The 23,179-nt window shown below is 39.8% G+C and overlaps 1 protein-coding gene across 3 annotated transcripts; it reads left to right on the top strand.

Moving 5' to 3' along the window:
* The first annotated feature begins 503 nt into the window (after nucleotides 1–503).
* Nucleotides 504–22,433, top strand: SPICE1 (spindle and centriole associated protein 1). 3 transcript variants are annotated; one of them, XM_027681368.1, is made up of 17 exons: nucleotides 504–664; nucleotides 1,117–1,164; nucleotides 2,222–2,368; nucleotides 5,976–6,078; nucleotides 6,833–6,954; nucleotides 8,519–8,604; nucleotides 8,904–9,046; nucleotides 9,270–9,407; nucleotides 10,173–10,438; nucleotides 12,076–12,207; nucleotides 12,844–12,991; nucleotides 15,076–15,300; nucleotides 17,272–17,666; nucleotides 18,942–19,113; nucleotides 20,476–20,578; nucleotides 20,911–20,998; nucleotides 21,573–22,433. In XM_027681368.1, the coding sequence occupies exons 1-17, from the start codon at nucleotides 581–583 to the stop codon at nucleotides 21,624–21,626; spliced, it is 2,454 nt and encodes an 817-aa protein (XP_027537169.1). In that variant the 5' UTR covers nucleotides 504–580; the 3' UTR covers nucleotides 21,627–22,433. The 3 variants fall into 3 exon arrangements, with proteins under 3 accessions (XP_027537169.1, XP_027537170.1, XP_027537171.1); XM_027681369.1 differs by lacking the exons at nucleotides 5,976–6,078; nucleotides 6,833–6,954 and having other exon boundaries at nucleotides 505–664; XM_027681370.1 differs by lacking the exons at nucleotides 504–664; nucleotides 1,117–1,164; nucleotides 5,976–6,078 and having other exon boundaries at nucleotides 2,265–2,368.
* Nucleotides 22,434–23,179: the final 746 nt, after the last annotated feature.

Here is a 23,179-nt window from a genome sequence, read left to right as displayed (position 1 = left end):
AGCTAACGAAATCTGTGTTAAATTTAAACAAGGGCCACTCTTTAATTTGATATCGCCTTGATTTCATAGTTTGTGTGACTTTGTGCTCTCAATCACTCATAATAGGATCTGAAAGACATTTAATTCCCCAGGCTTCCTCAGAGGGACACTGAGAGATGGCTTGGGAGGGCATTGTGCAGCGAGGAGGGATATTAATGAAATGAGCAAGTGCAAAAATTAAGGCGAGGAGAGATGGAAGACACGTGCAGTCACAATGCCAGGAGCGGCTCACGTGCATCTCCCTGTGGAGCTGGCTGGAGCTGCCAAGGCACTAACCTACTTCGACGGGGCGGGGGGGACACCCGTCTGCAGCCCTGAGGGAGGGCGGGGGCAGAGGCTGCTTCCTCACGGAAAGCCCGAGAACAGAGGGTGTCACTACACCCCTCGCGTGGCGGGGCCGGCGGCGGGAGCGCGGCCCGAGGGGCGGGCGGGGGAGGGCAGAGGGCGGAGGGGAGGCCGCGCTCCTCCCGAGGGGCGGAGAGAACGGGGAATAGAGCCGGACCCGGCCGCGGCGCCGCTCCCGCCTCTTCCCTGGGCGGTGATGTCGGTGCTGCGCGGGCCGCGGCCCCGCGCCGCCGGCAGGAAGGGCTCCAGGAAGGCGGCGGCGGCTAAGCGGGACTGGGATGTAAGTGCTCCCTCCTCTCGGCGGCCTCGACTGGGAGGAGGGCCGGGGAGCCTCCGTCCCCACGGCTGGGGGAGCTCCCGGGGGCCATCGTCCTCGTAGGGGCTCGTCCGTGGAGATCCCCGGGCTGCGTGTGGGTTTGGGCGGGCGGACACGCCGTGTGCGGGGGGGGACACGTCCCCGCTGGCTTCCATGGCCCTGCTGGATGCTAGGCCTCCTCCCTGTCCAGGGGATAGAGCGCACCGGGGCTTGGGGGCGGTGCCGTTTTGCTGGCTGGCTCCCGCCGGGGGTGGAATGCTCCCCAGCGCCATAGGGATGCACCGCTGAATAGTGTTATGCTGATTAAATTGTAATTTAGGAGTTGAGTTGTTTGGGGATTTTTTAAACGAAACTAAAAACCAAACGGTTTGTCCTCAGTTATGACTTTTGATGAATTCCCTGGTTCCTGTTCACAGAGTACCGTCCATGACTTGACAGTGCACCGTGCAACTCCTGAGGATATTGTAAGTTTGATAGCAACCACCTCTCTTTCCCTGTTGCAAGGACATTTAGCTGCCTGTCTGACATAAATTAGTGTTTACCACACTTACAGGGATATTTTGTGTTTAATCTCCCTTTTAAGCTTCTGAACATGTTGGCTTTTTAGTGTTAGCTCTTTATGATATTGAGCATCCCCAGGTCTGGCAGTTGGTGTTCTTCTGTTTTCTATTCCCGTTGGGAAGCAGTAGCCATAGTTTTTGTTTCAGTGAACTGTATGCTATCATAAATGCATAAAAACGTAAATACGTAAAAGCTCAGTCGATTGGTTGAAGTTAAGTCTCTGCTGGAAGGACTGAAAGAAGTGCTTTATCTGAGGAGTCTCTCCAATTCTGAAAAAAATTTTCATTTAAACAATTTAAGTATAATTTCTTTATGCTAAAGGATCTGTTCATTGCAAAATATGTGCATTGCATTTAATATTTCCTGATAGCACTAATTACCAGGATGGAATAGACAGTATGAGCTATTGTTGCTTATAAATTTTGGCAGGGAAGTCAAGACAGATGGGCACAATAGAGACTTGATTCTGTAAATGTTTGACTTGGTAGCTTCCAGAGACTTTAGCAAGCACCTCACATTTAATTTCTTTAATTTGGATTTAGACTGTTATCTTTTTATATATCTCATTGTTAGAAGAAGAGAGAGAATATCTGTGGTGACCCAACAGTGTTAAAACAGGAAAATGCCTTATGTCTTTTTATGCATGTTATAGGTTGTAGTGTTTAGTTTTTGCCTCCCTTTACAGCTGAAGAAACTCTTGCTGAGTCAGTGGTGTAAGGCAGATGGAAATGGTGAGACTTTCCCCATTCACCTTCGGAGCTGCTCTAAGTCTGGCTGATAGTGATGGCATTTTACACTTGTGGATGTTTATGGGACTGTCCTTAGTATTACCATGAAACTAACGTAAATAATATTCAGTACATGAATGTTAAAATCAAGAGGAGCTTGTTAGCATTAGCCTGCAAATTTTGCTTTAGATTGTCTCTTGATCTTGAAATTGTTTCCTTTGTATTTGCGTAGCTGCGTCGCCGTGAAATACACAAATCAAAAAACAAAGCACTGGCACATCTGGAACTGCAAGAGAAAGCACTGAACAGAAAATGGAAGAAGCAAAAGCAACTGGATGCTGATTCCTTGGAGAAAATGAAATTGACTTTGATGCGTGAGGTGAGAGCTAAATCTGTACTTCCAGCCTGCAGGTGATTTGCAGCAGTATTGGAAAACTGCTCTTGCACATATGGCAACATTTGCTCTTCTTGTTGGATAACTTGATGTCATGTATGCAGACACACTGTGCTGCACATATGTAGTGATTGGAGCTATGACTGACAAGCTTGTCGTCTGACGATCAAAAAACTTGTTCTCTCAGCATTCTAAAGCACTCTGACTGAAAGTATATTATTTAATTTGCTTTTGAATATTGAACTGTAGCAGTAAATTTAAGCCTAGCCAACAGAGTGAGTAGCTGTCATTGTCTGAAAAGGTATTTCAGTGGTAGATCTCCTTTGTTTCACATGGCAGGTCACTCCTTGCCGTATGTTATGAAAACTAATCTGAAAATTAGCTTTCAGACCTCTGTACTTGAAGAAACTGAGAATTATAGGTAAAGAATGATTATGAACAATGTTCGCCTAGCAGTTAAACATGATCTGGTAGTCCTATAAATGTGCAGTGGATTAACCATCACAAACCTCCTCTTTGTTTCATCTTTTGTAATTTTTCAGAAGTCTGTTTCTGATCTCTGAGAACATTCAGCCATAGATAGACACAAATCAAAGTACCTAGAACTGAAGATCACCGCCTAGTTCCCTATTTGACCCTTGTTTCTCTGCAATCACGGTAGAATTTTTGTGTTAAGGATATTGTGCTAATTAAGCCTCAAACTTTAATTTTTACTTTTGTTACTTTCATACTTTCCTGCCAAATGCATTTCAGCAGAGTATTCAAAAGACCTGTGGACTTCTATATGAATTTCACTAATGTAATAGCAGGCTAGTTTCAATAAGACTTCCATGCAGAAACAAATTATGTATCACAAAGATGCATTACACCACCCTCTCTAAGATTTGGCTGGACTACCTATGCTGTGGCTTTGTGAAACTCATGTTTAGGAAATAGTCTTCTATATTTGTTGCTGTTTCTGATGACAGTGCACAAATCTCAATTCCTCCTGAATGGCTTTACCTTTATAATTTAAAAGATTACTTTATTCGGTATAGTCTACTTCTCAATTAGAGAAAAGATGCTTCCAGATAGGAAGACAAAAGGAAATGATTCCAGGCAAGATGAAACCCATCTGGCTGTTGCTGTTTGAAACACTGGCAGCTTCTTGTGTGTAGAGAATAATAAAACAGATGGAAGAGAGTTACCATTTTGACCTGTCCTTAGCTTAAATCTTGTTAATTGCCAGATTCTGTTATTCAGAGTAACTAGGGGGACTCTGTGTCTCCCAGTGGAGCAGAACCACTGTGAATTATCTCCTTGTCTCTGTTTCCTTGGTGATCTTTTTAGTTACTGCTGTGAGTGTAACTTCCTAAGCCCCTTGAATCCTGCTCAACTGCCAAAGACTCAGAGGCAAAAGCTATGAAGGTGCTGCTACTAGTGTGGTTTCTCTTGTAGTTGTAGGTTGAAGAGAAAGAGAGCAAAAGTTATAAAATGGACAAGCAAAATTGTATTATTCTGATGATTTTTCTGCCTGAAAATCTGAATGATAATAAGTTCACCTCTGTAGCTGCAGGCTGTGAATGTGTAGGTACCACACTAATGGGTCCTGTAACGACTTATTTTTTAAATAATGTTAGTGTATTGCACCAAAGGGTAGTGGTGAATGGATTATTGTAGTGGGGAGATTTTAGGATTAGTCCATTTTATTTATCTTTGATAACAATCTGAAACAGGAGCAAAAAAGATTTTTAATAAAATTCATAGGTGATAGCAAACTGGAGCAAAGTACACCCTCTGGTGAATTTGTTGAGGGCGTGTAAATGGGCCTAGAGGGGTTTACAAGCTGATATAATTTTTTCTTCTGATCACAAGCAAGGGTGAGCTGATCTACCTTGGGAGCAAAGCTCTAGAAATGTTCATAACATGTTCAGCAGGAGGGCAAAGCTTAGGAACCTGCTGATGCCGAAAATGTTCTAATGTAGGGAGGTTGAAAACAAATTAATCAGGGTAATTTTTCTCTGATTGTACACATCAGTTTAGTTTTAATTGCCTTAGGGAAAGGGATCACATAAACTCTTTATTCCCTTTTTTCTTTCTATATTTTTTTTCTTCTGCAGGTCTGGCATAGCTTTGTCTAAAGCCTGCATTGTTTTGACATCAGATGGCTAAATGGAAAGACTAGATTTAGTTAGTATCAAATGTGAAAACTGAATAGTGATCTGGAAAAGTAGATACGTGAGATGATTGAAAGATGAATATTCGCTGATTTGCTAAATAAATTGTGAGGAGAAGCCTAATTTACTGCAGAGTAATTCAAGCTCAAAAGAAAACTAGAAAGGCATGGAAACCAGATATGTAGGGAAACTTCTTGACATAACAAAGTGTGTAGTAAAATAGGGGGTTGGGGAGAAACAGGTGAAATGCCACTGCCTAGAATTTTTTGTATGAGGCTGAATGTAAGCCAGCAAACTTACCAATGGACACTGAAAGAAACTCTGTGGAGATAATGGCATAGAGTGCTCTGAAACTCTTGCAAAACAGTCCCTCTTATGATTCCTGGAGGACCAAAAATTGTCACTCGGTTCTTAAATTTTGAGTAGGAGGGCATATGTGAGCCTGACTTTTTTGTGGGATCTTCTAAAGTACTTACAGTCTCCCTGGATCAATTTGATGAACCATGATGAAGTGGAGGTCACTTATATATCTGGTCTCCTCTTTGGTGTTTAGGAATAACTACCTTCTCTGCAGGTTGAGGGTTATAATTTTACTGCTTTTCCATTTCCAGCTTTGTGAATAACTTGAGGAGTTAGTGAGGAGTTTTGAATTGTGTTCTGCTCACGAAGCTGCATCCCCAGTCAGCTCCATTTGGCTCAGAGTAGCTGGATGCCTCTTGCTTTGCACTTCAAGACCTCCTTCCTTAGGACTCAGCTGTTGCGATGGACTTCAGACACTAGGGGAGAGAGACTTGAATACAAAAGCTGTGTCTTGTGAGAAATGTGTGGAGATTCCCAAAATGTCTTCCAATGGCAGATGTAGTCAGCTGTGTTTATGTCTGTTGAAACTTTTTGGGTGGTATATGGCTTAAGTGTTAGGTAGGATTTTCAGGAGTCAAGGCTGAATGAAACAAGTCTACCTGAATTGCTTTGTTTCTAATGATCCATTTTTTTGGATGTCAGATGTAGATAAGTGTTCTATGACTCAACAACACTGAGATCAAATGATTTGAGAATGCATACTGATTTTTTTTTAATTGCCAGATACGTCTGTGTTTTGATAAGTGTGTCATAAACACCCAGCTTCTTGTTTGTGTCAGGCTGGGAGGAGAAGGGAGAAGGGAATGAGACGATTGGTTCTAAAGAGTCAGACTGATGGGGACCCCAGAAGTAATAACTGTTTAATTTTTCAGAAAAACAGTGTGAATTCTAGTGACTCAGAGTGAAGTATGGTTTTCTGATCTATCTTAATTAGGATCTAATTACACAGTACCAACATTGCAAATGTTGTCATGTGAGCTGTTCCCTTAATAACTGTTAGAAGAACAATACACACAAAAAAAAGGAAAAATCAATTTGCTCAGTGTGAAGTGTTTCCTTATACACTATAATTTCAGATTCTGTCTGATCAATACCATTTGCAAGATGTGTTGGATCGATCTGATCAGGTTATTGCTGTGGCAAAAGACTTGTTTGGGGATGCTCCTCGCACACGAACAGGTAGATCATCTCATTTATACGTGGTAGTACTTTTAAGGTTATCTCCTTGCTTTTCATAAATAGTCTTCCTTTGCAGAGTATTCTTTCTAACTGTTTTCATCTCATCATCTAATGTAGTACAATTTATCCTGTTCATGTTGGATGGAACACAGATGAGGATAACACCTCCCATGGCAGGGCAGTGGTTATTCCACTGTATTGGTCCACTGTGGAATTTCACATCCTGTAGTGTGAAACACCTCACACTCACCATTCAACAGCCAAGCTACTGGCCTATGCAGAACACCAGAACACCACTGTAGTAGTTCTGGTTCTCATTACTACGTGAGCTGACTGCCTGCTCTTGGATATTGTTAAAGATTTATCAGCAATTGCTGATTGAGGCTTTTCCTTTTCTTAGCTTGGCTTGTGAATCCTTGTGCTGCTGGAAAGCAGGACTGGCTGTTTGCACATGAAATCTTAAGGTTTTTTCTCTGTAGGCTGCCATTTTCTTTTGCTCTTAATAACTGTTTAATCGTGCATGCTGCTTCTGCACAAGTGTATTTGCACAGGTGAGGAGGACAAAAGCCCAGTACATGGCCAAGTGTGTTAAGATAACTCTATGGTTGGTCTTTGGTCGTTGTTTAAAGCGACATAACATCCCTGTGACCCTTTTTGTGCAAAGTACAGGAACTTGCATTTCCATACAAAGTCTTGAAACATGAGTACAGACCAAGTCCTCTGTGTTCTTCCCTGTGTTTTCTAATTCCTCTAGGTTTCCCTAATGTAACAATGGCTCCTAACTGTGACCTAGAATCATCTCAAGGACCCATTGTACAAAAATGTGATCCTCCCAGTCAGCTTTCCATCCTTAGTGAATCTGTCATGGATTCCCAGGTAATGTATATTTTGTTCCATACATACCCTGTGGCTTTTTTGTTTGCACAAAGTAAGAATATTTAAAGGTAGAGTTTCCAGGGAGACCTAAACCTGGGGTTTGTGTGTTTTATACCATGTTGATGACATTCACAGAAGACAAAGTTAAACAGGTGAGTTCGTTTTGTGAGACTCTGGGAATCATGATTTTTTGATTTCTTAACCTTCGGATATGAAAAACAAACATCATATGTCTTGTAGAAGCTTTCTCATAGTAGCCTGCCCTCCCTTTTAAATTCTGGAATTATCAGGAAGAGAACAAGGTAATTACGGTCTAAGAGAAGAACTCCTGTATTACTTAACTAATCGCTACATTCCAAAATATGTCTCTGATTTACCAATTATGTCTGCATATATGGGGACCATTTCGCTCCATAGCCTTGATTAGTCCTACTAGTTTAACTTTTCATACTTCCTGTTATTCTGCATTTATTCAGATTTGTTTTAAAATTTTTTAAATTGTTTAAATTTCTTTAAAATTTCATTTAGATAGCCTCTGTGTTCTGTTTTCTTTTCGTAACATAAGTTGTACCGGGAATACTCACTGTGGTTTGAGAACAGGCATATGATGCTCCCAGAAAACAGCTCACTAATGAAGATCAGAAGGGCTTTGTGGGAGCAAAAGTGATGGTGTCATATTCTCATGTTTCTCTACTCCTGTTTCCTACTATCCTTCACTAATATTTATAATTTGAGTTGTAATACTTCTGTCATGTATTTCGGTGTGGTATTTGTTTCTGTGGTGTTTTGTTTTTTTTTTTTTTAATATGAGAATTAACTGCAGCATCTTTGGAAGCTGTGTCACTGGATGCATCTTGCAAGATAGGCTGAAATTTTAAAAAGAAACATGTATTGATAGTTGTCTGGCAAGCTTCTGTGAGTTTTTCTTATGTGCCTATGAAAATTATAGTTAAAGGCTATCTGGTGAAACCTACATAGAAGTTCAGAAACCTGGTAGTTTGAGGAACCCTAATTCCAAATTTGGTTGCTTAAGTTTTCATATAAATGAGGTCCACAGTATTGTATTTTGGTCAGGTTGCATTTTACACACAGAAGATAAATGTAATTTTCTTACATTCTTACAAAAATGTAAGGTCTCATTACAAGGTTGTTTACCTTGTAACGTCAGCTGGATGAAAGTTTACAAATGCTGTGATTCAAGTTGCTCTTTCCATGTTCTGCCTGCTATATCTCTGCATTTGTTTTGATAGTCTTTACAAGTTTTATTTTATTCTCCAGTTTATGTGATCTTTCTTATTTAATGTAAGTCATCCAAAGAAAATATTGGATAATAACTTGCTGAGTTATTTTCAGAGATAATTGTCAGTATCAATATTTCTTAGGTGCTAAAGTGCCCCAAAACTTCCCACAAAGGGGTGTGAATTTGGTTGTGGTTTTGTTTTTTATTTTTTAATGTGTATGTTCTTCCTTAAATTTTGTTTTGGAGACTGAAACAAGTGTTTTTGTTTTTTCTTGAAACAATTTTTCTGAAGTCCCTTTTGTTTTCTTTGTTGTCTCCTGAAAGGCTCTTAATGAAGACGAAGAAGCAGCATTATTAGAAGATGGACTCCCTAATTCTTTAGGTTTCAAATCCAGCATCAATTCTGACAGGTCAGTACAAATCCATCCATTCTGGTTTCTACCTGCTTATCACTGGAAATAGATGGAGTTAAGAGGGTGTTGCATCGGTATAGTTAAGTTGGCTTTTCTGTTTCCCTTTGTCCTTCTTTCCTTATCTCAGATTTCTAGGACAGGCCTTGTTGTAACATTCAGGCTGGGAATGAACATGAGCAGGGAACTCACCTGAGCAATTGCAGATAATTTTAGAAGCTCTATCTAGACTGAACAGTTAATTTAAAATCATACTATTGTCCTGTTAAAATTCACTGTTTTGCTTGATTTCAATGTAGGCTACTTCGGTTGTTGAGACAAGAAAATTCCTCGGTGAATTCTCAGTTATGGGCCGAAAAGCATATGAGAAAACCCACCTTATCACAGGAATCAAATGTGCCTTTGACTCCAACAACTGTTTCTCCATCATTGGATCAGTCAGGTTGGATTTGCCAAATCACAGCCTCTTGAGGGTTGTGAGGCTGTTCACAGGATCCTGTCAGGAATTCCTTTTCTGTGTGGGGGTTGAGAGGCAGAGATGTATGCTAATTTGGCTCAGATGAATTTCCAAACTAAAAAGCTGGCTCTTCTGATAAAATTACTTCACATAACATGCCTAAAGTGTTTCAGATGTGTGTTTTTTGTTTTGTTTTGTGTTAAATCAGCCCTCAATGCTACCAGTGTAATCAAGAGAACCCATTCAAGACTTCAGAATGAAGATGAAGAAACTGTAGACTCCACTGACAGTGTGAGACAAGTGCTGAACCCGAACTCCAGGAAACAAAAGCAAATTGCAGCAAAGAGTTTAGTACTTTTAAAAATAATATACCCTTTGGGCCAAGGTCCTTCATGTCATAAGAAAGTGTGGGTTGGAAGGGATCTTTGGAAGTCATTGCAGGGCTAATGCCAACGTTTGATAAGGGGACTCTTGCATCTTGAGGATATCTAAGGATGGACATTCCACAGCTCCTTATCTGGTGTATTCCCCTGTGTTCTGCATGTTCATTGACAAAGCCAAGCCCATAGGAATCTGGGAACATAAATGTGACCCTTTGATGCTATCCATTACCTTGCAGGTCATGGAGTTCTCTCCTGTGTGGGGCTTTTCTAGTTCTGATACAGCTTTGTACTCTGTGCTGCACAGACTTGTGATGCATTTCAGTCTGCATGTTCTACACGTTTGTGTGTGGGGACTGACGTAGATACAAGCTGTAACATGAAAGCATTGTTGTAAAAGAGTCACTTACTGAATATGAGAAAGCAGCTTATTTTTCACCAGCAAATTGTTTCCATGCTTTTGACTAGAAAGAGGAAAGTACAGACAGATGTCCAAGATGAAAGCACCAGTCAGTCATACTTGAGAGGTACTAATGTCGTGGCAGAAAATGTATTTTTTGATTATCTGAAACTTGCTGCAATGACTGGGGGCATTTTTTGATGGTCCATTTCAGCTTACGGGAAGAGAGGGCCTTTCCTTTGGTTTACTTCAATAAACAGTGTAATTTCATTGGTACTGCAAAGCTTTCTATACAAGTTGAAATTCCAATGACAGTTTTTTCCCCTCTCAGTGAAAAGAAAACAAGCTGCGCAGAACTCTGCAAGACAGAGGAGAGATGATTCTCCAGCTAATTTAAACCCCATTGACCTTCAGAGGGACAAGAAATCCAGCCTAGATGTTCTCAACCACATGATACATGAAGTGGAGCATGAATTGGAGGAATATGAGCGATGTACAGGTCGTGAGGTTCAAAAAAAAGAGGGAAGTGAAGGCCTCTCTGGGTTTACATTGTCACTGGTGAACGCTCTATGTCGTTTGATGAGATACCTCAAAGAGGTGAGAAGACTTAGAATTCCTTCTGTAGAGTGAATGAAGAAGGGTATAAAGTTACTTTACAGATGTGAACTTTGGTCTTTTCTGGCTCCCAGTCATTTTACATGATTATTGCTTATTACTTGATTTGCTTGCAATTAGGAATTAAAACTTTTAGTTTGTTAGAAACTGCTATCCGGATTGAAAATGGAGGAGTTAGTCTCTCAGTGTCTAATAGAAGAAAATACCAATTGAAATAATTTAAAATTTGTTATTTAAAATGTTCAGACTTGTAGCAGGATATTAACTACAATCTTGTTTACAAATTTCTTGTCTTCCTTTGCCTCCCAAAAGCAACACTATTGTCACTAGAGCAGTGGACCCAAATCCCCAATTTTCTTTGTGGGTTTCCTTAGCTCTCTTTCTATCCATAACAGCAACTCTGCCTTAAGCAAGAATGACCTGAAGTGCTCATTGTAGCAGTGAACAGTTGGGAATTAATGGAATTCCATAAACACTACCTATAAGCCATATAGAACTTCTTTTTTAAAAAGGGAAAAAAAAGTATGCCTTATTTCATCTGTACCCCAGAGCTATCGAGATGCGGCAATGTCTCACAGATTCATTTGGCCTATGTGACATTATAAACTGGATTATGACAGTTCCTGCACTCTTTAATAGAGCATGTTATCTAAATCCTAATGTTTTTTCACTTTTGGTCTCAATACCAGCAGAAAATAATTCAAGGTATGTTATAGGCAGCTCATGCTCTAGTTTTGTCTGGCAGCAAAAAAAAATACCTCAGTTGCTTTTCAGGGTCTCTTATGTTATTTCTCTTATTCAGGGATTCCTTTGAGTAAGTGCAAGCATCCATCTGGGGAAGGGTTCCATCTGCTAATATTGATGTGTTTATTTGTATTTATATGTGTGGATTTGTAGCCTTGTTTAGTTATGGTGGTCCAAAAAGTTGCAGTTATGTATTCCATTTATCCGTTAGAAGTGGAAGGGACTCTTGTGTGTCTTGTACAGGAGACCAGACTATTGCAGTGGTCTATCCTAATAGACTGTCAATATCTTTTGAGGACAAGAAGTTCTTTACAGTAAGGTTGTTTGCCTCATGTTCAAGTAGATTACTTAACAAATAAACTTTTTTTGTCTTCTTTAAAAAAATAAAATAATTGAAAACCTCTAGAAGTTTTTCTCTGATGGGAAACATTAGAAAGCAAGTACTCTCTCCTTTGTTTAGTCAAATTTGTCTTCATTAATAAATAAGGTAAACTAAAGAATAGGCATAAGTAGCACGGGATACTGACAAGCATTAGCACATGTGGAGTTATTTGATTACCGGTGAAGATTCAGTGGCTTGAGAAATTGTATCTGTGCAGAGAGACAATGGTTGTAGTTACAACCTGTGAAAGTTTTAAAGGCAGGAGAACAAGGATGTGTAGAATTCTGTACAGTGTTCTGGAGTAACAAAGAAAAAACAGCTCTCTGGCAGTTCTCAAGCCCTGACAATTGGGTTTTGTCATGAAAGTAATGAAGTCAATTTAGCAATAGGGGGAAGAGCTGTTACAGTTTGATGTCATATTGCCTCATTCCTGTTTTCAAATGCGAGTATGTATTAGTTTATAGTAGGTTTTTAACTTTTTCTCCCTCTTTAGACTGAAATGCAGCTTCATGAGAAAGAGGTGATGAGCCAGCAGCAGGAGGAGATGTTGAATGAACACAGAGAACTGATTGATGCTCTGACTGCAGAAGTACTTCTAGTGAGGGAAGAAAACATTACTATGCAGGTACTGAGCCCTCCTCGCTTCTTACCCATCAGGATGACTTGATAGAATTCTGAGTTCTGTTCCAAATGTAGGCTGGGATGCATTGTCTCATGTTCTAGAGATTTTAACAATAAACAGAAAAAAATGATAAAATTGAAAGAGGAGCTTGAGAATTATGATAGCAGGTGCGGGGAAGGAATGTTTGGAAGGTTGTTAGTTTATCTTTATTTTAACTTCAAGGCCTGAGAAAGTGAAACTGGGCTTTCCTTTATCTATCTAAAAGCTTAAGCATCTTCCTTCTCAGTTCTATGCTGTTAACTCTGCTGGAGCAACAGAGTAGACTAGATGTAATACTGTGTGTTTTCTTTTTTTCAGTTTTCAGTGAAGGTAGATTTATCAATGGTTACATTTGGAAATGGAGTGATCAAGCAACCTCACGCAGGAATTGGTGTCTTGAGTTAGGAAAAGGGAAAACAAATAATTTATAAACAAGAAACATGGAGACAATATTATTTAATACCTCCCTGGAATGCTACAGAACCATGCAGTGTTTTTAAGAGGCCAAATTACTTCTCAGGGCTGCTTGTGGTATATGATTTTCTAAATCATATTGCTAGAATACATATTTCTGTATCTCTGTTTTCCTTCCTCCTTTAGAAGAAGCTTCAGCAGTACATGACAGTAACAGATGAAAAGCTGATGTCTCTCACACAAGCATTTAAAGGCCTCCCTTTGGTAGAACCTGAAAGAGAACAAGGCTCTAAACATTTTGGAATTGCAAGAAAAGGTCCAGCAGACAGCCAAGGTGTGTACATGCATGTGTGAAGGATGAAACAGGAGTTGTGGCTAGTTTATCCCTGTGGTGGAAAATCTGGTATTTAATAGATGTCTGCTTGCATAAATACCTCTTGCATGAGCATGAATCTCACTTCAGTAAATCCGTATGCCATGGGTTCTGCCCTGAGCACAAGCACAAAAGGAGGGGAGTAGCCTTCCCCATTAAGTTGGCTTACAAAGTCAGGTTTATTCTGAGGGTTTTAAAAAAACCCTAGGCAACCAAAGAAACCAAACCCAACAGAATCAGGATGTTGCCTTCCTGTTGCTGAGGCAGCCTGACACTGTGAGATTGGTTCTTCCATAAGGCACTGGAGGTCGCTGCTGAACAAAACAGCAGCTGCTGAGGCCCAGAAACAATCAGGCAGAGGTCTGGGACTTGGTATTTGTGATGTTATGTGAGAGGTGAGTGACCAATTGAGTGATATGGAGATAGGCAAAGCTAAGCCAGTAGCTTTGATGGCCAAAGTAACCAAACAATATTCATCTTGTACTTTTAACCTTCTTTCACCGTGGAGTTTTCTCCCAGCTGTTTGCCTGATCGGTTGTTTAAATTAATTGTTTTTGCTGTCAAGGTCAGTAAATCCTTACGAATCCCAAGATTCCTCTAAGCTATTTGTATTTCATAGTTAATTGTCGGGTTTGTGGATGTTTTTATAGCTAAAAACTTTCTTTCTGGAAGAATATTCTTCTCAGGAAGAAGCCACATGCAAGGTCACTTCTTTTTTTTGTGATTGACCCAGGCTTCGTAAAAGCAAGTAAAAAGAAATCACACCCCAAAATATAAAATCCAAACTATCAGAAAAACACCCCTCATTTAAAAGAAAAAACACAAAAAAAACCCACAGAAAAAAACCAACCAAACAAAAATAAATGTTACCATTCAACACTCCTGCAGGACTAGAATTTTCAAATCTTCTTAGTTGGCTCTCAGGAAAAGCCATCTTCCTGGGAAGAAAGCTTCCTAAAGTACAAAAATATTTCTTTCTCCTCCTCCTTCAGAAGGAGATCTCTTGAACCCTTAATGCATCTGTCTGGATGTGAAACATTTGAGCTAGGTAGTTTTTAGCACAGAAAGCATTTGTAAGCTAATACAGGTCTCTGGAGAAAGGAAAGGAGGGTGAGAGGGGAGTGGGAGAGATACTTGCAGTTCTGTACAGTGAAGCAGAGCAGGAGGACCTTATTTCTTGCCAGGGTCATTGAATAGCAGGTGGCAGGTTTTAAATTTAAATTCTGAGTAAAGTAAACAATAAGCAGTATTTTATGCAAGCAGTCTCTTCTGTCTCTTTGTCATTGAAGGTGATTTCTGTATTTTTCTGTATTTTGGGATCAGATATGTTCTCCTTAATTTTCCACTAACTTCTCTTATTGGTACAAATGTCCTGAACAAAATTGTGAAGGGAGAATGCAAAAATGGCATTGACGGATCAGTGCATATAAGTATATTAAAATTACTATGGTATCTCGGCTCGCTACAACTTGAATTTCATGCTTTTCATTGTGTGCCTCTGGTATGTTCAAAATAGATGGCAACATACACACAAACTAGTTGTAGTTAAATGCAGGAGAATAACTTTTTTATTGAAGAGATGTCTTATTTGAATACAATTGTAAAAGTCATCAAAGAGCTTGAAAAAGCCTTGAATTGTTTTCTACTTGGGCATTAGGACAAGTGTGTAGGTCTTCTTGTCTCAAGAGAATGTCACCAAATGCACCTCAAATATCTGTTCTTCATGAGTCGTGTCTCTAACTCTTGAGCATGAGCTGCAAACAGATCTCATACTAATATCCTGAGATTGTGAGGCTTCATGTAAGAGCTTTTCTTGCTCTTATGGCCAGTAAATATTTGTAATATGCTTGAGTGAAAGAATTCTGTACCTAGGGATCAGAAGTATGTTAGGATTGTTTGTGAAACATAACTTACTCTTGTCTTTTCAGGTATCTGAGTTGTTACTGAGATTTTTCCCTACATTCCTATTGCACTAAACTTGGGTTTTTTCCCTCTTTTTTTATTCATTTGTTTAACTTTTATCCCTGCTTTGTCTTTTCCTTTAGAAAAACCTGATGTGACCTATTCTGAGCCCAGGACTGAGGCAGGCAAGAGGGAAAATATGCTGAAATTTCCCCAGGAAGAACTTCCTTTCACATTTCCCACAGGGCCAGGTGCCTCATGTGGTGTGGGATCTGATAGAAACCTGCCAGCTCACATCTTCCAGCCAGCTGTGCTGTTGTCACCCCCACAGCAGAAGAGCAGTCAGGAATTGTCTTCCCTCCAGAATGGTGAGATCCATCTGGCTGTAGTAGTGGACTTCACAGTCTGTAAGAATCTGTATGCTTGGGCACATTGGCCCCAGACCTGGAATTTCTGACTGCTGCATCCATATACACATTTCTTTTCTTACTGTGCCTGTTGCTAGGTATCCTTCAGCCTTTCTGTTTCCCATCTGTGGTCAGCAGTCCTGTCAGTGGCAATTCAGACTGACACTTCTATTTTGTACTATTTTTGATTGTTACTTTCCTGTATGACTGCTGTAGCTATTTGTCAGTGATGCACAGCACATCATCTCAGATTTCCATCTGCCAATAGTATAATCCAGCCTCCATCACCTGTAATGGTGGGACCACTGAAATCTGGAAATTCACTGCTTCTGCAGCCCATGTTGCAGACAAACCAGGATGTCTGTAGGCTGTGTACTCCTGCTTTGAGCCAATCTTCCCAGCAAAGGGTTTTTTAGAAGGCTTTAGGGGCAGATTTCCATTATTGAGTTTCACTTAATACATGGGAAAGGTTTGAGGAAGTTTTGGGTGAAATTATGTGGTGCCAGATAACCAGATAACTCCATCTTATGTCAGTATCTATAGGCTTTAGGAGTTTCATAGGTTGGTAGCTCAGTTCTGGTTGTTGGGCGGAAGAAAGTTCGTCAGCAGTAATTAGGGAAGGTATTTCTTATTTAAACTTCTTGAAGTGAGCAGAAGGGAGGATGCTTTGTGACTCTCAAAATTAGCTGTTTCCTCCAGCGACTGTCACTGTAACTACGTGCCAGACCCTGTATAACACTGCTATTAAGAGGCAGATAGTTATATCTATGGCTGGTTTGATGGCTGCTGACAAGGAAGTAGGGTACAGTAGTGGGGGTTTGTGCTTTCCCTGCTCTTTTCTCCTCCCTTTTCAGCTGTGTTGCTTTGTAAGCCTTTTTCAAGTCAGAAAAATAACCAAAAGTCCTTTTGATTTTTAAGGAGTTGGCAGGGCAATTGGAAGTTTATACCTAGTTCAGCCATTTAGTGGGCTGCTGTGCTGTGAGGAGGTACATAATAAATCTGGAGGAAGTGAACTAAAGGTCTTGTTCTATAAAGAGCAATGACTTGTTTCAGTCCCGTTGGGAACTGTCAGATGTTGTCTGTCATTAGAAACAAGAATATAGAACTACATTCCTAGACTTCTCCACAGTTTAGCTATGTGATAAATATATTGTTACTCTTTCAAGACTGATGCTAAACAGCTCAACAAATGTTAAACTGATGGAATCTTTCTTTATGCTCAATGATTCATAAAACACGCTTGAGTGTAAATTTTTAAATGTTCTCTGCTCAAGAGGCAAAAACTATAGCTTGGGAAGGAATGGGCTATTTGGTATATAAAGCATAGAAAATCAGGTTTTGGTCACAAAATTCAACTTGGACTTAGCATGTAGCAGCTGACAGTGCTGTAACTTATTTAGTCATGTCTGTGTGGTGCATTATCTATTTGCTGATGATGATCACAAAAAAATACCTAACTACTTTTGCTGGCCACAGTGCTTCCCCTTTTTGGGGGCTGACTAAATATCTAGTTTATTATTATGATAAAATATTTTATTATCCTGAAAATGTTGGTAACAATCCGATATAAATACCACTGTTAAGGTAACTGGATTTTGGAAAATGGAGGACTAACTAAGGAATAGTATTTGATCTGTCAGCTAAGAAATTCAAAACAATTTATTTTCTCCTCACTGACTTCTCTCTCAATCTCTGATTAAATCATTTAAATGTAAGGCTGCTTGCAATAGGAGATCCTAAACCTGGTGAGTTCTTGTAGCAGGATGTTGCATAGAGTGGTTTTGATCAGTAAGGTAACACCATTCAGGCTAGATGTTACAATTCAAGTTCCCTCTTGATTATTAGTGCTGTGTTGCAACAAAGTCGCTGTTAGTTTCTTCAGTGAGGATCCCGTGCCTGGGTCCTTACTGTTCCTTTATTTCTTGTTCATAGTGTTTACAGCCATTTCTCAGTCTCCTGAAAACACTGAAAGAGAACCATGCAAGGAAAGGAGCTTACCTTCCTCCCTGAAGGCACAGAGCACAACTGAGGAAAACTGTCTCATCTCTCGAAGGCAACCAATTCCTTCTGCAGACAAAGGCTTGGAGGGTTCCCACAAGAAAATCAATCTGTCCTGCCCAGCTGACACTAGAAAAAACAGCACAGCTGAAGAGTTATTTCAAAGTGGTGATCTGCTGGGACAGATAGCTGAGCTCACACGGCAGAACGCTCTAATCAAAGCTCAACTGAGCAAATTCAGAGGTGCCTCTGGAGACACAAGTGACTGCCCAAATCAGCCAGACCCAATACAAAATGCAGATCCTAGTCCAGACTCTTCACAAGGACAGGTGAGAATTTAGTAGAAGAAGGCTGAATCCCCCTTTTGCTGATCTGGTTTCCCATGGCTTACTGCTGCTTTTGTGTCTTTCCTCTTGTCAGTTGTTATTCTTTTAATTTGTTTGCTTGGAGACTTGTGATTTTTGTCATTCGCTAGGCAGATTTCTCACATTAGCCTTTGTTATATACGAGTGCTGAAAAGTGTGCAGCACATTTATAGGTTTAGGATAAGGTAATTCTGCAAGAAGAGGTGTGGTTGCAATGTGATCAGATATTGTTCTTGTAGCTTGGATAATATTAACAATGAAAGCACTGCACCAACTCACAGGTTCTTGTCAAGCTTTTAAGATGCATATTTAAATCCACATCATACCCCTCTTTTGCAACTGTGATCCAGAAGCCCATGAGATTAAAGTTAGCGCAGGTCTATCTCTTGCAAATACTTGACAACAGCGTATGTACTTGTTGTGTCTGTCTTATCGGTCCTGTTCTTTGAAAATCCCAAAATCTTTGGGAAAGAGAGACCTTGAAGGCTTCAGTTCACATGGAAGAACTTTAACCTGAAACTAAGCAGTTATTCAGTGACACCCAAGTGAGTGGAGTTAACAGAGAAATATCCCTACACTTGCTTCTGTTTTTACTTTAGTTCATCACAGTGGCTAATTGACTGTTCAATTAAGGATCCTAAAGACTTTAAATTTCCTCATGTAAACGTAGGCTGAGAGTGTTGTCATTTTCCACATTGTGTTATGTTGTGTAATATTTAGTCAGTATTTAGTTGTACAAGACCATGTAAACTTTTAGAAGGTGGTGTTTTTGTGGAAGTAATGAGTGAGGGGGAGTTGAAGAGGTCAAAGCAGGTGAAAACAGCTTAAAGATGAGTTCCAGGACACTTCTGCTAGAAACCTGCTTTTGCTTCCCCACACCCTCCTGAATACGTGTCTCTGATTAAGTATTTTCTTAACTATGGTAAATTGCTGGATGGTTGGTGGGATTTTTTGGGATTTGTTCTTCTTATTTCTTAAATTATATGGACAATAGCTGTGTTTTCCCTATTTGAAAGATCAGTTTAAAGTATTGTAGTGTCTAGACAATTAAGGACTTAGATACAGGACAGTGAAAGGGAGGGAAAAAATCAATTTTTTCATGGGAGGTGCTATATAATTATGTTCACTTTCAGTTTGAAAATTAAATGCATAGCAGTACTTGAAATATATTGTATGCTCTCCTTGGCGGTGCAAATTGCCAGTTTTTCGCTGGAAGTAACTATCCCATTATCCAAGTAGACTCATCTCATGGTATCAAAGAGCTTGGAGGAAAGAATAGCAGAGCTGAATCGCCAGAGTACAGAAGCACGTGATAAACTGTTGCAGTTAATAGACCAGCAAAAATTAGCTGCTGCTGATATGGTCCCTCCAATGCTGTCTCCTGTTCTTCCCCCATCCATGAATTGTACTGGTAAGTACCCAGCTTCAGGGGAAACAAAAATTAGTAAGACAGTGGTTTTCTCCTTTTGAGAGTTTTGTGTCCTTATCTTACTGGATGAGTGGTTGTGGTCAGCAGTACACTTGCTGTCAATGACTGTGTCGTACAAACACTCCTTACTTCAGAGAGCTTAAAACATGGCAGCTAAACCTCTCCTAAAGTTAGTTTCTTAGTAATTAGTCTGCTGGAAGTATTGTGCTTCATGGTAAATCTGTTCTTTGCTACGTTCTTGTCTGAAGAGCAGTTGCTATATTTGGATTTTAGGAGGAATGTCTTCACAGAAGGGGTTGTCAAGCACTGGAACAGGCTGCCCAGGAGGGTGATGGAGTCACTGTCCCTGGACAACGTTAAGGAAAGACTGGACGTGGCACTCAGTGCCATGGTCTAGTTGACATAGTGGTGTTTGATGATAGGTGGGACTCGATCTCAGAGGTCTTTTCCAGCTTAATTGATTCTGTGATAGTCACTGGTAGGCAGCACTAGGCTTTTAATCAGTCCTCTATCATGCAGAATCTTTTATAAAAAAGACCAAAGTATTTACATCAGGCTTTTGAAAATCAAGGCAAAGTGGTTATCCAGTTCTCAACCATCTTCTAGTTTTTGGTCTTTTGGGTGCTCTTTCCATCAGACTACTTTGCTCAGTCACTGCCAGTGGCAATAGAAAGGAGTAACTGGAGCTTCCAGTCACCTGAAGAGGTAAATTAGCTAAAGGAATATCTTGATGATTCAAGACTCATAGATTAGCTGCAATGTGTGTAACTACAAACAAAGTTACTTTCCAGGGGGTGAGGGCTGCTTTATCTTTTCATGGAGTCATTAGCATTACAGGCAGAACTGCACGTGACCCTGTACACATGATGAATAAAGGGGGAAGGACTTGAAGGAGAGGGGAAGGAGGAGGAGAGACCACCTGTGCGTGCATATGCATGCATATGCAGTGACTCATGGGTTGGATCATAACACTTTTAATGCTTCTTTGGCTGTTGTAATATCAATTCAGCATGGTAAGTAAAATCTTAAAGGAAGAAAGTAGAGAAATCAGAACTCTGTAAGCCTCTGACTGCCAAAAAAGCCCAGAAAACTTAACCGTGGAAGAATCATTCCATATTGTGTGTGCATTGACCAGAGTTGCTCTGAGCATCTGATTTCAATGCCAGTCATTTTAAGAAAGTGGGTATGAGGTTGATGTTTAATGTGATGTTTTATTTCTGGTCTGTATATTCTATGCAATTGTGAAGAGGTATGTGATGCCCCTTCCCTCAGTGGGAAGGTGAAATGAATGTTGTGCAATGTTGCTGTGTTCTCATCAGAATCAAGCTAATATTTATTGCCTAGAAAATGAAAGGAGGACAGTTGAAGTGTCTGTTCCTGTGGCAGTTAGTGTGGACAGCTCCAAGGATAAGGGGGATTCCTCTGCCAGTATGACCAATATAAGAAGGTAAAAGTTAACCCTTCACTGTTTCACTTTTGTAGTGTCTTGATTACCCATGCAGCAGAAATTGAACACAGTGGAAAAATTGCCATGTTTTTCTTTGGCTTCATGGATTTTCTGTGACTTATCACATTAAAGTATGTGGAAGTGGGATAAAGGTCCAATAGCTTTTTCACAACCTCCATTGTTTGTATTTAAAATATCTGCAATGTGACACAATGCAGATGACGTGGGTTGTTGAAGACTATTGATGAGGAATCCTAGCTCACGATCTGAGATATGATTCTTGTAGTCATTTCCATTTTCAACTCCTTCAGACTCATTTTGAATATCCCCAGGTCTGCAGGAGACTCAAGCAAACCTTGTTCACCCCCAAGTGCCTCGTCAGAAAGTGTGAAATTAACTTCTGTCAGCCAAAGACCAAAGGTGAGACTGAAATCTTCAGCCAGAAAATCTGATTATGCTGTCATATAAGGAAAAAGCAAGAGAGATGAAGGGGGGAGAGCTCTGTACTGAGGCTGTTAGTAGTTGATTCATGGCAGTTTGGATTATGGACAATGGGCAAGAAGAAATATCCCCAGTCTAGATTTCTGATTCCTGACATGCAAAGAGAAAGATAGCTTGCAGTGAGATGCTCTCATGGGGAACTCCAGGCAGTAGTACAGTCTGATAATCCAGTCATAGATCTGTTTATATGCTTGAAAGCAAGCGTGAGGACACACTAATAACCTATACTCCTGGTGTCCAAAATAACCTAAATTAGGAGTGATAAAGAGAAACAAAGGGTCCAAGACTCCCTGTCCTGACAGCAAAGTATACATCACCAGAAGGGAAATTGGGAATTCTTAGGGTCTTAACTAGGTGTCTTAAACTGGGTGCCTGAAGTAGGTGACATGACTCCCTCCATGTTGCTGATGGCAGACAGCAATCTTACTTGTTGGCTAGCAAGTCTGTGGGAAACTTATGATATTTAAATTTTAACTGATTTCTTCTTTTGCAGGTAGAAAAGCAAAAAGAAGAAGGATGGTTTGCATTGTCTATGCACATTATGTAAAGGAAGCTGCACTTAAGTCCTGTATTTTTTAATTTTTTTTAATGAACCACAGTTGAATCATAATAATACCTCTCTCCAGATGTACAGTTTAACTCTGAAGTGCTTTTGTGTCAGTGCCATTAGTATGGAAAGGTCAATACGCTTACTGTATTTATGCCATACAAAGTGCTGTAGGAAGTCCTGGGAATGAGGTTCCAAATGGGACTCACTGCTGTGACCTTATACCTTTTCACCAAATATATCTTTCACAAGATTGTAAACTCAGGCTGCTGTAGCATTATAAGTCAGCACCTGATACCTGTGTTAGGTACACTGAAGGCAGGAGGCTTTAGAAATGGCATGTGAAACCTTCTGGGGCATTTATTTGCACAAGATATGGGGATGAAAAAGTCCAGAAAAACTGAGGAAATGTACTTGGCATTCAAAAGGAACCTGGAGATTAGGAAGCCAGTCTGTTTCTGATGGATAAGAATTTGCATCAGAAAGAATTTGTTCCTTCTGTGGTTTACAGTAGCTCCCAAAAGTTCTGTTTTCTGTGCAGTTAAGATTATATCTGGACTTGAGGATTGCTTTTCAAAAATCTTATTATTTTTGTAAATATAAAGTGACTATTTGAAGTTGAAATCAGAATCTTTATTTGCTAGGTACTAAAGTATGTGCTCTTTGATACAATAGAAAACTGATATTAAGCTGATTTGCTATGTATATAATATTTTAATAACCATGGTTTTATATTGGTTTTATTTGACTTTTTAAAGTAGTCATTATTTTATTAGTAACAATTAACAATAAAACTTCTGATTGTGATAAAATGCTCCTTTATCTGTTTCTTACCTTGTAGTAAACCTGGACAAAAACATTTGTAATGGAGATTTAAAAAATGAAAATAATCTGCATGTCTGGGAAAGAAAATATCTGCAAGTCCCAAAAGACAGATTTTCAGTAAAATTGTTTGAATATTTTTCTTTTTTTAGCTGTTAAATTTACCCCTAAAGATATTGACAGGGTTGGGCATTAAAAGGGATAGTCCCCAGTCCTTTCAATCATTACACTTTGAGGAGAATTAAGAAAATACACCTTTTTTTTTTTTTTTGGTAAAGAGGTTGTTTTTTAAACAGACTTAGAAAATCTAAAGAATGTGGGATTCAAATGAGGACCTGTTCAAATATTCATTGACATTTCCAGTTTATTTTTCCACTGTTTGGGAAGTGAAGAAGGTTCATATTTCTGTGTTTTGTGAAATAACAGGTAAACTCACTGTTTAACTGTTGAGGGATGAAATCCCTCAACTCATGCAGAGATAGGAATGCCAAAGTTGGGATGAGAGTACATAACCATAGTACCCACAGTTTAATACTGTTTCTTCTGCTAATGGTTGCTAAAAATGCTCCATAATAATTTAGTCTGAGATTTCCTTTTAGAATGCAGGATTGGAATTAGTCTTTTGAGTCTTCTAGTTTCTTTAACTTGGAAGTCTCTAGGTGGGAGGGACACTCCCACTCAGGTGTCTCTAGTCACCCTCCACAGCCCCTGACTGGGGGTAAACAGCTTTC

This window comes from Neopelma chrysocephalum, unplaced genomic scaffold (genome assembly GCF_003984885.1).
Source record: "Neopelma chrysocephalum unplaced genomic scaffold, ASM398488v2 Primary Assembly neopelma1_60, whole genome shotgun sequence".
NCBI lineage: Eukaryota > Metazoa > Chordata > Aves > Passeriformes > Pipridae > Neopelma > Neopelma chrysocephalum.
Note: the sequence above shows the minus strand (reverse complement) of the source record. Positions and strands in the feature narration are given on the sequence as shown.

Coding starts and splice junctions, on each gene's coding strand:
- SPICE1 (XM_027681368.1), top strand. CDS start 581: ATGTCGGTGCTGCGCGGGCCGCGGCCCCGCGCCGCCGGCAGGAAGGGC. Junction 17,667..18,941: donor CAGACTCTTCACAAGGACAG/GTGAGAATTTAG, acceptor TTATCCAAGTAG/ACTCATCTCATGGTATCAAA. Junction 19,114..20,475: donor CCCATCCATGAATTGTACTG/GTAAGTACCCAG, acceptor TTTATTGCCTAG/AAAATGAAAGGAGGACAGTT.